Raw genomic sequence first — 15,134 nt, forward strand, 5'->3', positions numbered from 1 at the left:
GATTTGGGGGGCAGAATTTGTCCTTGAGTGCTTGGAATGTCTTGGGCCCAACGGGGGGGTCATGACTTGATGCAGGTATATTATTTGCGATCAGCCCATAAAATAGGATCTAGAATTGTGAGGTTTCAGGTAGATGACTATTAGGGAGTGGATTGGTTGGGCATTAAGTTTGCGCAAAGTAAGTTCTCAAAGTATTAAGTGGACTTTATTAGCAGGATCAACAGGTATTAGTGGGAATTTGCTGGGGGACAGAGGGAAAACTGTAAGTGCTGATGCACTTAAATGTAAGTGCCAGAGCCATAATTGTACTTTATGTTAAACGGACATGCAATAAAAACCTAGATATTTTAGGATAAATTTTGTAAAACTTTCTAATTGTGGGTCACATGATCACACTTGGCTTGCTCCCTTTTTCAAATGTTGCAGCACACAAGTAGGAAGTTTGCTCTACAACCTTTGGGTTGGGTCTCAAACATAACACTAAAGCTAAACCCCCCCCCAATTTCATATACTGGTGTCATAGGAACAGCAAGTGATGCCACATCTTCCATATGGTATAGTAGACTGAGATCTAGACCTGACACATTTTAACTGTTCATACTCTATTTTTTTTTTTATGCTACTAATTAGTTAAAGTCCTTTTTTTTTTTTTTTTTTTTTTTTTTTTATTAAAGTAACAAACATGTTATACGTACCTGCTCTGTGCCGTGGTATTGCACAGAGGGGCCCCCGATCCTACTCTTCTCGGTTTCCCCAGCTTCCCTCTTGGCTCCTCCTCTTACTGTGTCCCCATAGCAAGCCGTTTGCTATTGGGCACACGGTGTCCGCTCGCTCCCGAGCTGTGTCTATGGTGCCTCGTTTTGTATATAGCGGGACTTAGCTCCACCCCCCACTTCCGCCTCACCACATTTGACAGCAGCAGGAGCCAGTGCTATGTGAAGAGGAAAAGAGGGGAGAAGAGATGCAGTCATGAACAACACTGATCTCTTCTAACCTCTCTTTCCCTTCACACAGGAGAAGGACGGGAATAGAAAACATTTTTTTACCTTGTAAAGTCAGAAGGTTTTTTTTACCTGATTGCATTCTGTGCATTAAGATAAAAAGCCTTCTGTGTGTAGCAACCCCCCCAGCACCCCCTAATACTTACCTGAGCCCCATCTCTATCCAGCGATGTCCACCATTCCCTCAGTCGTCCGTGACTTTCTCTCCTGATTGGCTGAGACACAGCTGCACCATTGGCTCCCACAGCTGTCAATAAGTCAGCTAATCAGGAGAGAGAGAGGCGAGGTGGTCCTTTGTCCCGCAATGTCCATGAGTCCCGCGGCCACTGGGGACTCTCCCTCCTGATTGGCTGGGACACAGCCATGGTGCCATTGGCTCCCGCAGCTGTCAATCAGTCAGCCAATCAGGAGAGAGAGGGGGCAGTGGCGAACGGCAGATCCGTTTCTAAATGGATGCACGGAGCTGCAGCTCAGCTCGGGGGGCCCCATAGCAATCTGCTTGCTGTGGGGACACTCAACAGGAGGGAGGGGCTAGGAGCAGCAGCGAAGGACCCTAGAAGAGGAGGTTCCAGACTGCCCTGTGCAAAACCAACTGCATAGAGGAGGCAAGTATAAAATTTTTTTTTTTTTTTTTTTTGCATTCCTTACAATCACTTTATTGCAAGGAATGCATTAGGTAAACCGTTTTAGTATCACTTTAACTTTGTTATTTTTTCTTGCAGAGGTTGTTGCCATTTGTTCTAACACTGTGTCTTTCCATTGCAGATGACAACCTGGATGCCTTAGAACCTGACCAGCGCACCCACTTTCCTCAGTTCTCATACTCAGCCAGCATTCGGGAGTAGGCCTACAATGCGAAGGGACACAACAGGCAGAGAGACTTTCTACTGAAAGATGTGCAGAAGATCCTTGTCCCTTTCTGAAGTGGGGCAGGAACTCTATATTCGTTCTACCGTCCCTGAAACTTAATTAAAAGACTACATAATTGAACAGAATTTACTTAGACAATTTGCTATATAATGCGGTCTTTCATCGTGGATCGAAATTTATGTTCATATCTTTTTTTAAATGCCTTGTACTGCTGGGGCAGCAACAGGATTCTAAGCCATATTGCTGGAAAGAAACAGGGGCAAAGCATCTTAAAAAAAAAAAAAAATGCGGTTTTATAGCGGGCCACCACCTCTTCCTTACCTCTCTCCTGAGCATCATTCTGTCCTTATAACGGTACCATGATCTTCAAGGCAGGTGGAAAACCAAGCATGAAACGCAAGTCTCCATTTGTGCATGTTGTGCAAGGAAAGTTAGAATTGGCAGTTAAGTTTATTGGTGCTTTTTCCACTTGGTCGGTACAAGCAGAAAACAGTTAATGCTAAATCTTCTACCCCCACAATCGCCTATTCCCGGTGTCCATATAGCCCTTATTCCTGCATATGAATTGATGGATAGGCTGTGCTGCATTACTCTTGCCGTTACCGGCCTCCGTAGCTGAACATTGACACTTTTGTTCCAGCGGGGGACGCCATGTATCTCCTGCTTCCCAAAGGGCATGTAAAGTGGCTTAGCTTCAATAACTGAATGTATTCACAGGAATTTCTTTTTCAAAAATGGATTTCCGGGTCAAAAGCAATAATTGTTGCTATTTTTAATTTCATCTTAATGTGTTTGAAGCCCTGTAGCCCTGTGTTTGTTTGTTTTTTTTTTTCTTCAAGAACTGGTATGACTAGCACTAAAGTTTGGTGAAAAAAAATCTCATTGGTTAAGAACTCTGCCAAATGTAAATGTCCCGCCTTCCCAGCCTTTGTGGAATGTACCATTTTTCTGGGAAACCTTGGATGTTTTGGGGGAAAATTAGGTTATATAATTGCTTTATGACTTAAATGAATGCCCGGTATAGGCTTGGTCATTTTAGAACCAATGCTTCCACCTAACAAAAGTAGGTGACAAGCAACAGGAGTTTGTGGAGCAATAATAGAATTTCGTATCTTACAGAATATCTGAACGTTGCATTTTTTTTTCTTCTTCTTCTGCGGTTTGCAGAACTCAGGTTTAAAGGGGCAGTCCCACACTCTGGTTCAGAAAATCCATACCTCCACCTTTAGAAAATCTGCTGGGTTAAGAATGCCTGTTTTCATATTTTTTATCTGCAGACCCACTTCTTAGTTACAGCGTCCTGTAAAACCTAAACCAACCCCGATTTCCCCCCCCCCCCCCCCCCAAGTGGCTATTCATCATCACAAGGAAACTGTTTATTGGGACTGGTTCTTTAAACATAATGCTGTATGAGATGAATGTTTATCTCAGAAATTAACTTTTGTAGACATTTGAGATAAAAACACATTTTCTCATTTACTGTCTTTTTTTTTTTTTTTTTTTTTTTTTCTTTCCTGGATACCATTTTTTTTTCCCCCAACAGTTTGTATCAGTAAAATAAGGAAAACGTGCAATTAAGGGTATGGATCACCTATACTTAAAAATTAGAGGAACCCGGTCATCTCCTGAAAACGACTACTTATAAGTAAACAGAGATGGCCCTTGAGGGCCATTTTACATCTATGTACCTTAACATGCGTGCACAGGTTATTGATGGTGCTAGTTCACATTTATGTGGTGTGTCATTTTGGATATGTGCTGTCCAAAAATAGTTCATGTCTGTTTTTTTTCACAATTGAATGCGTATTATAAGGGCTTTTAAGAATTGTGGCAAGGCATGGTCTCAAAGCAATATAAAAACACATGCAAAGGTTGTAATATTAACCTCGCCATTTACTGTAGCGCAACTTTGATGCGATTTTACATTGTGTAGTAGTGTAGGCACCTTTTCAAAATCACCAATTTTTAAGTATCCCCAATTTGAACGGGTGCTATTGAAAAGAATGAGCTGCGATTTTGATGTTCAAAGTCACACAACAAGTTGCACAGGTGTGAATGGAGCCTTGGGCCTCATGCACACTGGACAGTAGCGCTGCTCCTAGGGATGTCTGGAGTGTTTTTCTTTTGTTTTTGTTTTTTACACCTAAATGCCCCTATGTGTCCATGTGCACATAGGTGTTTAGAGCTTGAAAAAACCCTGCCAAAACATCCAGGAGCAGCTGTATTACGACAGAAAAAACCCTTGATGCCTGTTAACACCCGTTACGCTAGGCTTGTTTAGCAATTAAAGTGTTAATTCCTTTCAATGGCCAGAATAAATTATTCACTTGACCTCCGGAAGATTTACCCCCCTTTATGACCAGGCCATTTTTTTTTGCTATATGGCACTGCACAAATTTAACTGACAATTGCGCAGTCATACAACACTGTACACGCATGAAATTTATGTAATTTTTCCCCACAAATTGAGCTTTCTTTTAGTGGTATTTGATCACCACTGGGTTTTTCACTTTTTGCGGTATAAGCAAAAAAATATCGACCATTTTGAAAAAACTAAAATTTTTTACATTCTGCTATAAAACCTATCCAATAAAAAAAAATTACAAAATCAAATTTCTTCATAAATTTAGGTCAATATGTATTCTGCTACATATTTTTGGTAAAACAAAGTCCCAATAAGAGTTTAAATGGTTTGCCCAAAAGGTATAGCGTCTACAAACTATGGTGTGTATATATACTGGATTTTTAAAAATTTTCTAAAATATTTTTAGCGGGACTGCTATATTGCAGTGGACAATCTGACACTTTTAACACTGTGGGAACCAGTGACACTAATACAGTGATTAGTGCTAAAAATATGCACTGTCACTGTACTAATGACACTGGCTGGGAAGTGGTTAAATATATAGAGGGATCAAAGGGTTAAACGTGTGCCTAACCAGTGTGTATTATGGCTAAGCGATGTGCTGGTTTTTTATCAGGGAAACAAAATCCAGCCTATCCCTGCTGACAGGACGGAGCTCTGCATTTTTATATATGAAGTCCTGTCCAGTCTGTCTCCTTGCTGATTAGTGAGTGCTGGCGGTCATCCATTGGCTGACACTCGCTAATGAGCTTCTGCTGTGACTAGTCATCCCTCCCTGAAAAGCAGAATTGCTTCTATTCTGTGCAGAGCAGCCGCAAAGCTACAATGGTGTGGTCTGCAAGTGGTTCATATTCTGTCTAATTAAATGAATTAACACCCAAGCGCTTGATGCTCCTAAATGTGTTAAATGCATTTCTCTTTCGTTCATTGATGGACACAGCTCTTCATCTTCATGACCATAGGGTTATACTGCCCCCTGCAGGAGTAGAACCCTAGGCAGAGAAAAAAGCTTGAGCATGCCTTTGGGGGCAGTCCCTGGGGATATACTTCCACTTCCTGCTATAGGTATTTAGTTTTTTCTGCCGAGTAAGGACTTCTTTTTCTTTTTCAATGGAATTTTTTCCTCCTTTTTATTTAGTTCCTGTGAGAATCTAAAATCAAGTGTCGGACTGGGCGACAAACTGGATAATGGTGTACTTATAGGCTGTGAGTACCTGAACGGTGGTGATGAGTGGCTTGTGGGGTTTTCTCTCCCTCTTTCTGCTATTGCAGTGGTAGTGCTGTGCTGGGCCTTGTTGTGCCGACAGCGCAGTGGGGTGTCCCTCGCAGTGTTTTTTTCACTTTTTTTGTGTGGGTTCCCCTCTCCATTCATGGAGTCCCTGAAGCATGTTTCACCACCTGATTCCCTCTCAGAGGCTGTCGGGCCCTCTGGGGTCCTGGAGTCCCTGGTGTCCAAAGTGGATTCGGTCCTGGGCAAACGGGCCAGCAGAAAGCATCCCGCCTTCACCTGTTTTCTCTGTCTCATCAGATCCAGAGTCTGATTTGGCCACTGCGGATGCGAGCTGCCCTTCGTGGTCTGCTTCTACGCACCCTGCGTGCTCAGATAGTGAGGATGATTCCTCTGTTCATCTAGCTGCACCTGAAAAGGTTCTAGTGGATGCACGAATTGTATTGGTGCAGGGAACCATACATATGGAAGATGCGACTAACCCAGCATCAGAGGTGAGTGTCACCTTTGGCACCCACAGGTCCTCCAAAGCGGCGAGAGTGTTCCCCTTTCCCACCGCCTTTGATGATATTGTCTCAATACAGTAGGGGTGCCCAATATACCTTTGTAATCCCTAAGCGTTTTGCAGTGCGGTAACCTTATGAGGAGTCCCTCCTTAAAATTGGACGGTACCTCCTGTAGTGGACTCCCCGGGTTCCCAGGTTAAATAAAGCCACTGTAATACCAGTTAAAGAGTCCCCTGGTCTTTTCTAGACCTGCTGATAGGAGGTCAGAGGCCTTGACCCGACATATGTTCACTGTGGCTGGGTCGGCACTTAGGCTAGTGTTTACCGTAATCCTGGGGTCACAAGCTATGACTGACTGGGCCAAAATCCTACGCCAGAAGCAGCTCCCCTTTGCTTTTGTGGAGCTGGCAGATCAGTTGGTCCAAGTGCTACAGTTCGTCTGACGCTTCTGGATGCCGCTCCCCTGACTTCTAGTCTCGGCAGTGGTCCTGCGGTACATTATCTGGCTCAAATGCTGGTCTGCAGACCAGGCTTGGTCGGGCAAACCACGAGCGGGTTCTGCCAGACCTGCAGACAAAAATGACTCCGCATGAAGGGGCACCCTCACCCGTGTCGGGGGTGGGGGGGACGTCTTCGCTGTTTTCCGGATCCGTGGACTTCCCTGATCCAGGACAAGTGGGTCCACAAAGTAATTTGCTCAGCTACAAGATGGAGTTTCGGTCTTATCCTCCGGAAAGCTTCTTTTCTTCCAACCTGCATTTTATCCCCAGATCGCTGCCCCTTAACGAATCCCTATGGGAGAGTGCAAGGCTTGTTACTTCAAGGGATGATTGTTCCGGTTCCGATGTCGGAAGGTTTTTACCCAAACCTGTTTACAGTTCCCAGGAATGAGGTCAAAGTGCGTCCATTTCTGGACCTCAAGGCGCTAAACTGCTTCCCTTCGCACAGTGGTGGCATCCATCGCACGGTGGTGGCATCCCTACATCAAGGGCATTTTCTCGCCTCCATCGACATCAAGGATGCCTTCCTTCACATCCCCATATGTGTCGCCCATCAGCGCTTCCTCCACTCTGTCATGGGCAAGGAGCATTCTCAAATTGTGGCGTTACTCTTTGGTCTCGCTTCCGCTCCTCGGGTCTTCACAAAAGTGTTGGCCCTGGTTTTAGCATTACTGCGTTAGTGGTGGGTCGTGATACAGGGGTACCTGGATGATCTGCTTTTGCGAGCAGAGTCTTTGACTGCTCTGTTGGCAAACTTGGAGATTACTTTGCAAACGCTGAGGGAGTTCAGTTGGTTTCTGGATCTTCAGAAGTCTGCTCTGGTTCCGTCCACGAGCCTGGATTATCTGGGTCTTACCATGGCCTCGGCCAGAGTGTTTCTTCCTCTGGAAAAACTTCAAAAGTTGCAGGAGGCTATTCGGCTTTTGCTGTCCAGCAGATGGTCATCTCTGCGGGCTTGCATGCGGGTGTTGGGCCTGATGGTGTCTACCTTCGAGGCAGTTCTGTTTGCACAGTTCCACACGAGATCTCTGCAAAAGGAGATTCTGGTGAAATGGAACAAGGATCCGCAGTCTCTAGACAATCTGATCCTGTTAAGCCAGAGCACGAGGGGGTCCTTTGGTTGGTGGCTTCGTTCTCTGGAACTTTTTCAGGGAAAATAATTTCTTCCTCTGTACTGGACGGTTGTTATCACAGATGCCAGCTTATCTGGGTGGAGGAGGCATCCTCGGCACAGGCTGTGCTCAGGGGGTCTGGTCTCTGGAAGAGTCCAGGCTACCAACCATTGAGGGCCAGTTCTCGGCCTTGGCGGTTTTCTTTCAACGTCCGTTGGTCACAGGCCTTGGTGCGTACCTTTTATCCAGGGAGTGAGACACTTGGTAGATCCACCCCCCCCGGTGCGATCTCCATTGCCATTGCAGGACCTCAATTTGGTGTGGTCAGTTCCCCAGAAACCCCCCTTTGAAAATATTCGGGAGAATTCCCTGCTTACGTTGTCTCAAAAGGTGGCCTTTTTGGTGGCTATTACTTCTGCGCGCAGGGTGTCTGAACTGGCAGTGCTGTCTTGTTCTCCTTATCTAGTGGTTTACAGGAATAAGATGGTTCTTCGGCCATGTCTGTCATTCCTTCCAAAGGTCGTCTCCGATTTTCATCTGAATTAAGACATTGTGTTGTCCTCCCTGTGTCCTAAGGCTTAAGCCTAAGCATCCTAAAGAAGTTGCTTTGCATTCTATAGACTATTTGTCCTCATGGATGGACCTCACAAGGGGCTGGCTGCTTCTGCTGTGACCATTGCCAGATGGATCAGACTGTGGTTCAGGCTTATTCTATTAAGGGTTAGGTTCCTCTTTCCCCTGTCAGCTCGCACTCTACTCGGGTGCATAATGCCTCCTGGGCCTTCCGTCATCAGGCGTCCGTGGTGCAGGTTTGCAAGGCGGTCACCTGGTCGTCTGTGCACACATTCACAAAGTTTTAAAAAGTAGATGTGTTCGCATCTTCAAGTGCTTCTTTTGGCCGCAAAGTTTTTGCAGGCTGCCGTTTAGAGAACTTGTCCTCTTTGAGGGTGTTTTTTTTTTAGGTGAGCTCCAGTTAAGTTGAGCTCCAAGTTACCTGGTTGGCTATGTTTAGCCTTGGGGAAGTTTGTTAAATGCTGTTCCCATCCCTCATGTTTGACACTGCTTTGGGACATGCCTACGGTCATGAAGATGAAGAGCTGTCAGTCAATGAATGAAAGAGAAAATGGGATTTTTGACTTACCGTAAAATCCATTTCTCTATTCATTGACGAACACAGCACCCGGCCCTCTTTGGAGTTTTTTTATTTTTTTTCCTTCTGACACGGCTTGTTGCAAAACTGAATACCTATAGCAGGAAGTGGGAGTATACCCCCAGGGACTGCCCTATAGGTGTGCTCAAGATTTGTTTTCTCTGCCTAGTGTCCTACTCCTGTAGGGGGCAGTATAACCCTACGGTCATGAAGATAAAGAGCTGTGCCCGCAATAAACATCAGAGAAATTGATTTTACGGTAAGTCAAAAATCTAATTTTTCAGGCTTCAAGTGTTTTTTTTATTTTATTTTTTTTCTGCCAAAATCCTGCTGCCAGGAGGGAAGGTGTCTAGGAGACATAGCAAAATGTTTATTGTGCATGAAGCCTAGGCTGTGATGTAATCTGCCTGCCTCTCCATCTCAGCCATTTACAGGAAGCTTTGTATTCATTCATAAAACACAAATCTCCCTGTGAATGGCTGAGCCTTATCTATTTTGTTCTGGAAGTGGGACAAAAAGTCTCTGGCCCACTGCCAGCCCACAGTAATGTATACGGTTTGCAGCTGAGGCTACAAAGTTTAAGGCCCCTTTCACACTTATGCGACCTTAAAGTTGCACGATTTTACAGTGATTTTGACTGGACTTGAAGCCATCCCTATGTCTTTGGACCTCAAAATGCATTAAAATCATCCCAAAGTAGTGCAGGGACTACTTTGAAGTTGTTGCGACTCGAAGGTGTACTTGAACGGTACTCAGTGAAAATAATGGAGTACGACTTGTCATGTGACTTTGCACTCCCAAGTCGCAAGACAAGTCGCGCAAGTGTGAAAGGGGCCTAAACAGTGCTGGGAGCTGCTGCATGGCTTTATGTAATTAGTTTGTTTGGCCCTTCTTCGTCCAAACAAACTAAACTTTACTAAAAGCTGGAGACCTGCTTTAACGTGGAACTAAACGCACTCCTTTTCAGCCATGGAAGCTGCCATCTTAGCCTCTGTTTGATCTGCAAGTGCCATGATGATGCACATGGGCTCAAGTTTGGTTGAGAGCACAAGCAAGGAATGAGTTTTTTTTTTTTATAAACTGTTAAATCAATGGGTTTAGTTCAGCTTTAAGGCTGGATTCGCATATATGCATTGCTGGACACAGCATGGGATTCGGATAGGAATTGCCTTCCTATTTAAATCACATGCGATGTCTGTCCTGTGCTATTTGAGCCATTCATTTGTATGCCTCAAATCGCCTCTGACACCCCCTGCGGTTTCCATGAATGCTGTACGATTTCAATGCGGTTCTGGAAACGCACAGGATTTGCTGCATTTCCCACACCGTGTTTGTGTACTGAGATTAAAGAGAGCCTGTATAGGCCCATGAAGGCTGCCTTTGCTGATCTCAGTATGGAGATCTGGACTTCGACTTTAAAGGATGTGTACTTGTTTTAAGTTAGGGGCTTTAGAAAATCAGCAGTGGCAGTCTCTGCATTAGTTGTGAGGACTTCTTTCCTTTAAAGTGGTTGTAAACCTCAGACATGAAATATGAATAAAGCATATCCTTCTATAGTGTATACAGTACTCAATTAAGAGCACTAAGTGTCATTTCTGTCTGCTGCCTCATTTCTCTGCTGTAAGCATGAGTCACCTTTGACAGGTTTTCCTAACCCCAACAGCAAAAAGGTGACGGGAGGAAGCTCTAGCTGATTGACAGCCTCAGCTCTGTTCCTGTGTCCTGTGTGGAGGGTGTGTCCCTTCCCTCCAATCAGCTTTCAGAGCTCTCGCTGAGCTCTGCAGTTTGTAACTTTAGCTGTCTGCCCCCCCCCCCTTTTTTTTTTTTTCTTCCGAGCTTTCAGACGAGCTTTATAAATTCAGCACTTTAAACTGATCCAGACAAGACTGCAGATAGACAGGTGCAACTTATGTAGGAGGATTAGTTTAATCTGTGTATCACCTGAGGCCAGTCACTTCATTGGATACATGTAAGGGTTTACAACCACTTTAAAGTAAATCTAAAGCCAAAAACTATTTTTAGTGAGGGACTTTTGCAAGTGTAGGGCTGTTTGAACAGAGGTAAGCATTGTAGACTTTCACCACTCTAAACCATGCCAACACTCCTATGCTTGCAAAGTCCCTCATTGGTGCTGGCATCTACTTTGAGGTGCTGGACTTTGATAACAGGCTTGAAGTGGTTTCTAAAGTAGTCAACTATGTTTTTCAATCCCTAAACCCTTACCTGTCTCCTCTCACAATCCAGTGCTGTCCTAGCTGTAGCCCTGCTCTTCTCTCTTCTGAGTAGCAGCAGGAGTCGTAGGCTCCTGCTGCTGACAGTCAAACTCTTGAGAGGGGGGCGGGGGTTACCAGCACTGTGTGTGTCTATGGAGACACAAAGCTCCAAGCAGGAGTGCACCCGCAGGAAGGAGGAATGGAGAGCACCAGCAGGGGACTCCAGAAAAGGAGGTAAGATGCCGCTTTGTGCATTGCACAAAGCCGCTAACTAGAACAAATTTATTTTCGCCTTTACAACCACTTTAATTTTCTAGGCTGTTGTTGAAAGAAAACATTTTCATCAGTTTACTGTTTCCTTTTTTTTTTTTTTTTTTGTTTATTCATGATGGAACATTTAATGCATGACCATTGTGTGCAAGGGATAGATATATGGTGGCCTAATGGTGACACCCCTACTTTTACAGTTGGGGAATACAGTCAACAGTAGTAATCCTTAGGCCCCTTTCACACATTCACGTTCATTTCATCAGTTCAGTCACATTAAGTATTAGGCCTCTTTTACACGGGCGCATCGCCTGACTGAGTCCGTTCTGCTCGGCGGATCAATCCCCGCTGAGCAGGCGGATGACAACTCAGTCTCCGCTCTGTGTGGAGAGATGGAGCGTTCAGATCCTCGCTGTCCTCTATGGAGAGATCGGATGAGAACGGACCGCCTGTCCGTTTTCATTCGATCCCATCCACCAGACGGATGGAAAATAGGGTTTCCATCCGTCCGGATTTCACGGACAGGATCGGATTCGGATAGCAGCGGGCATCAGCGGAGATGTCTCCGCTGACACCTGCTGCCCCATAGGGATGAATGGTGCATCCGATCAGGTCTGCCTGAGAAACTGACAGGCGGATCGTATCGCCCGTGTGAAAGGGGCCTTAGTCCGTTTTTCGTCTACTACCAATGCAAAAACGGACCGTTTGTCAGCTTGCATCCCTTTTTCGTCTGATCCGTTTTTTTTAACCGAAGAAAAATAGGGCTTTTATTCGTTCAAAAAAAAATGGATATTGACGGTAGCGGATGTAAACGGATGATTATCTGTTGTCATCCGTTTTTCCATAGGAATGTATTGATGTTCGTTTTTCATTCATCAATGGATGTGAAAGGGGCCTAAGACGTAATGTACTATTATATCTATAATGGAGAGGAGCCAAAATTTACAATTGCTGGCTGAACTCTAGGCAGATATATGACACAAATTAGTGCAGCCCTGTAAACATTATTACGTCATTAGATGTAGTTTTTAAATGCAAGCAGGGTACAGTGCCTTGAAATAGTATTCATACCCCTTGAAATTTTCCACACTTTTACGTTTTTTTGGTTGTAACATGACAATGTATTTTTATTAGGGCTTTATGTGATAGACCAACACAAAGTGGCACATAATTGTAAAGTGGAAGGAAAATGAAAAATGGTTTTCCAAATTTTACAAATGTGTGAAAAGTGTGGCATGCATTTGTATTCAGCCCCCCTGAATTAATACTTTGGTAGAACCACCTTTCACTGCAATTACAGCAGCAAGTCATTTTGGAAATGTCTCTACCAGCTTTGCACATCTAGAGTGACCTTTTTGCCCATTCTTCTTTGAAAAATAGCTCAAGCTCTGTCAGATTGGATAGAGAGTGTCTATGAACAGCAATTTTCAAGTCTTGCCAAAGATGCTCAATTTAATGTAGGTCTGGACTTTGACAGGGCCATTCTAACACATGGATATGGTTTGATCTAAACCATTCCATTGCAGCTCTGGCTGTATCTTTAGGGTCGCTGTCCTGATGGAAGGTGAACCTCCGCCCCAGTCAAGTCTTTTGCACTCTTAACAGGTTTTCTTCTAAGATTGCCCTGTATTTGGCTCCATCCATCTTTTCATCAACTCTGACCAGCTCCCCTGTCCCTGCTGTATAAAAGCAACCCCACAACATGATGCTGCCACCACCACCATGTTTCACAGTGGGGATGGTGGGTTTAGGGTGATGAGCAGTGTTAGTTTTCCGCCACAAAAAGCATTTTGCTTTTAGACCAAAAAGTTCAATTTTTTTCTCGCCTTCTTCCACATTTCCACATCTGCAGTTTGTGAGAAGGTACAGTGGGTACGGAAAGTATTCAGACCCCCTTAGATTCTTCACTCTTTGTTATATTGCAGCTATTTGCTAAAACCATTTAGGTTCATTCTTCTTACTCATGAATGTACACATAGCACCCCATACTGACAGAAAACACAGAATTGTTGACATTGTTGCAGATTTATTAAAAAAGAAAAACTGAAATATCACATGGTCCTAAGTATTCAGACCCTTTGCTCAGTATTTAGTAGAAGCCCCCTTTAGATCTAATACAGCCAGGAGTCTTTTTGGGAAAGATGCAACAAGTCTTTCACATCTGGATTTGGGGATCCTTTGCCATTCCTCCTTGCAGATCCTCTCCAGTTCTGTCAGGTTGGATGGTAAACGTTGGTGGACAGCCATTTTTAGGTCTCTCCAGAGATGCTCAATTTTAAGTCAGGGCTCTGTCTGGGCCATTCAAGAACAGTCACGGAGTTGTTGTGAAGCCACTCCTTCGTTATTTTAGCTGTGTGCTTAGGGTCATTGTCTTGTTGGAAGGTAAACCTTCGGCCCAGTCTGAGGTCCAGAGCACTCTGGAGAAGGTTTTTGTCCAGGATATCCCTGCACTTGGCCGCATTCATCTTTCCCTCGATTTCAATCTGTCGTCCTGTCCCTGCAGCTGAAAAACATCCCCACAGCATGATGCTGCCACCACCATGCTTCACTGTTGGGACTGTATTGGACAGGTGATGAGCAGTGCCTGGTTTTCTCCACACATACCGCTTAGAATTAAGGCCAAAAAGTTCTATTTTGGTCTCATCAGACCAGAGAATCTTATTTCTCACCATCTTGGAGTCCTTCAGGTGTTTTTTTTTTTTTTTTTTAGCAAACTCCATGCGGGCTTTCGTGTGTCTTACACTGAGGAGAGGCTTCCGTCTGGCCACTCTGCCATAAAGCCCCGACTGGTGGAGGGCTGCAGTGATGGTTGACTTTCTACAACTTTCTCCCATCTCCTGACTGCATCTCTGGAGCTCAGCCACAGTGATCTTTGGGTTCTTCTTTACCTCTCTCACCAAGGCTCTTCTCCCCCGATAGCTCAGTTTGGCCGGACGGCCAGCTCTAGGAAGGGTTCTGGTCGTCCCAAACGTCTTCCATTTGAGGATTATGGAGGCCACTGTGCTCTTAGGAACCTTAAGTGCAGCAGAAATCTTTTTGTAACCTTGGCCAGATCTGTGCCTTGCCACAATTCTGTCTCTGAGCTCTTCAGGCAGTTCCTTTGACCTCATAATTCTCATTTGCTCTGACATGCATTGTGATCTGGAAGGTCTTATATAGACAGGTGTGTGGCTTTCCTAATCAAGTCCAATCAGTATAATCAAACACAGCTGGACTCAAATGAAGGTGTAGAACCATCTCAAGGATGATCAGAAGAAATGGAAAGCACCTGAGTTAAATATGAGTGTCACAGCAAAGGGTCTGAATACTTAGGACCATGTGATATTTCAGTTTTTCTTTTTTAATAAATCTGCAACAATGTCAACAATTCTGTGTTTTTCTGTCAGTATGGGGTGCTATGTGTACATTCATGAGGAAGAAGAATGAACCTAAATGATTTTAGCAAATGGCTGCAATATAACAAAGAGTGAAAAATTTAAGGGGGGTCTGAATACTTTCCGTACCCACTGTATGTGGAGGACACAGCAAATGGGACTTCTTATGGCTTTCTTTCAACAATGGTTTTCTTCTTGCCACTCTTCTATAAAGCCCCGATTTGTGGAGTACACAAATAATAGTTGTACTGTGGACAGATCCCCCCTACCTGAGCTGTGGATCTCTGCAGCTCCTCCAGAGTTACCATGGGCTTCTTGGCTGCTTTTCTGATTAATGATCTTGCCCGGCCTGTCAGTTCAGGTGGATGGCCATGTCTTGGTAGCTTTGCAGTTGTGCCCCTCCTTGGGAAAGTCGGACCCCCGGGTTCCCCTCCTTCCCTCAGCCTGCCCCCCCTCCACATTCACTGGGGCTGTTTGGGTTGTCTGGTCATTGGCCTGGGATGGGGGCAGGGCGCTAACTGGCGATGGGGGCTGGGGGGGGTGCGCCA

The 15,134-nt window shown here is 44.8% G+C and overlaps 1 protein-coding gene across 1 annotated transcript in view; it reads left to right on the plus strand.

Annotated features, from left to right (window-relative positions):
• Nucleotides 1–3,178, plus strand: part of LOC309559517 (RAC-beta serine/threonine-protein kinase A) — a 123,746-nt gene extending 120,568 nt beyond the window's left edge. The window contains exon 14 of the mRNA XM_082262797.1: nucleotides 1,767–3,178. Coding sequence (XP_082118923.1) covers nucleotides 1,767–1,846 — 80 coding nt within the window. The 3' untranslated portion in view covers nucleotides 1,847–3,178. The remainder of the gene's footprint in view (nucleotides 1–1,766) is intronic.
• The last annotated feature ends 11,956 nt before the right edge of the window (nucleotides 3,179–15,134 follow it).

The sequence above is a fragment of the Pelophylax lessonae genome, assembly GCF_965119305.1.
Source record: "Pelophylax lessonae genome assembly, chromosome: 7".
In the NCBI taxonomy this organism is placed as follows: Eukaryota; Metazoa; Chordata; class Amphibia; order Anura; family Ranidae; genus Pelophylax; species Pelophylax lessonae.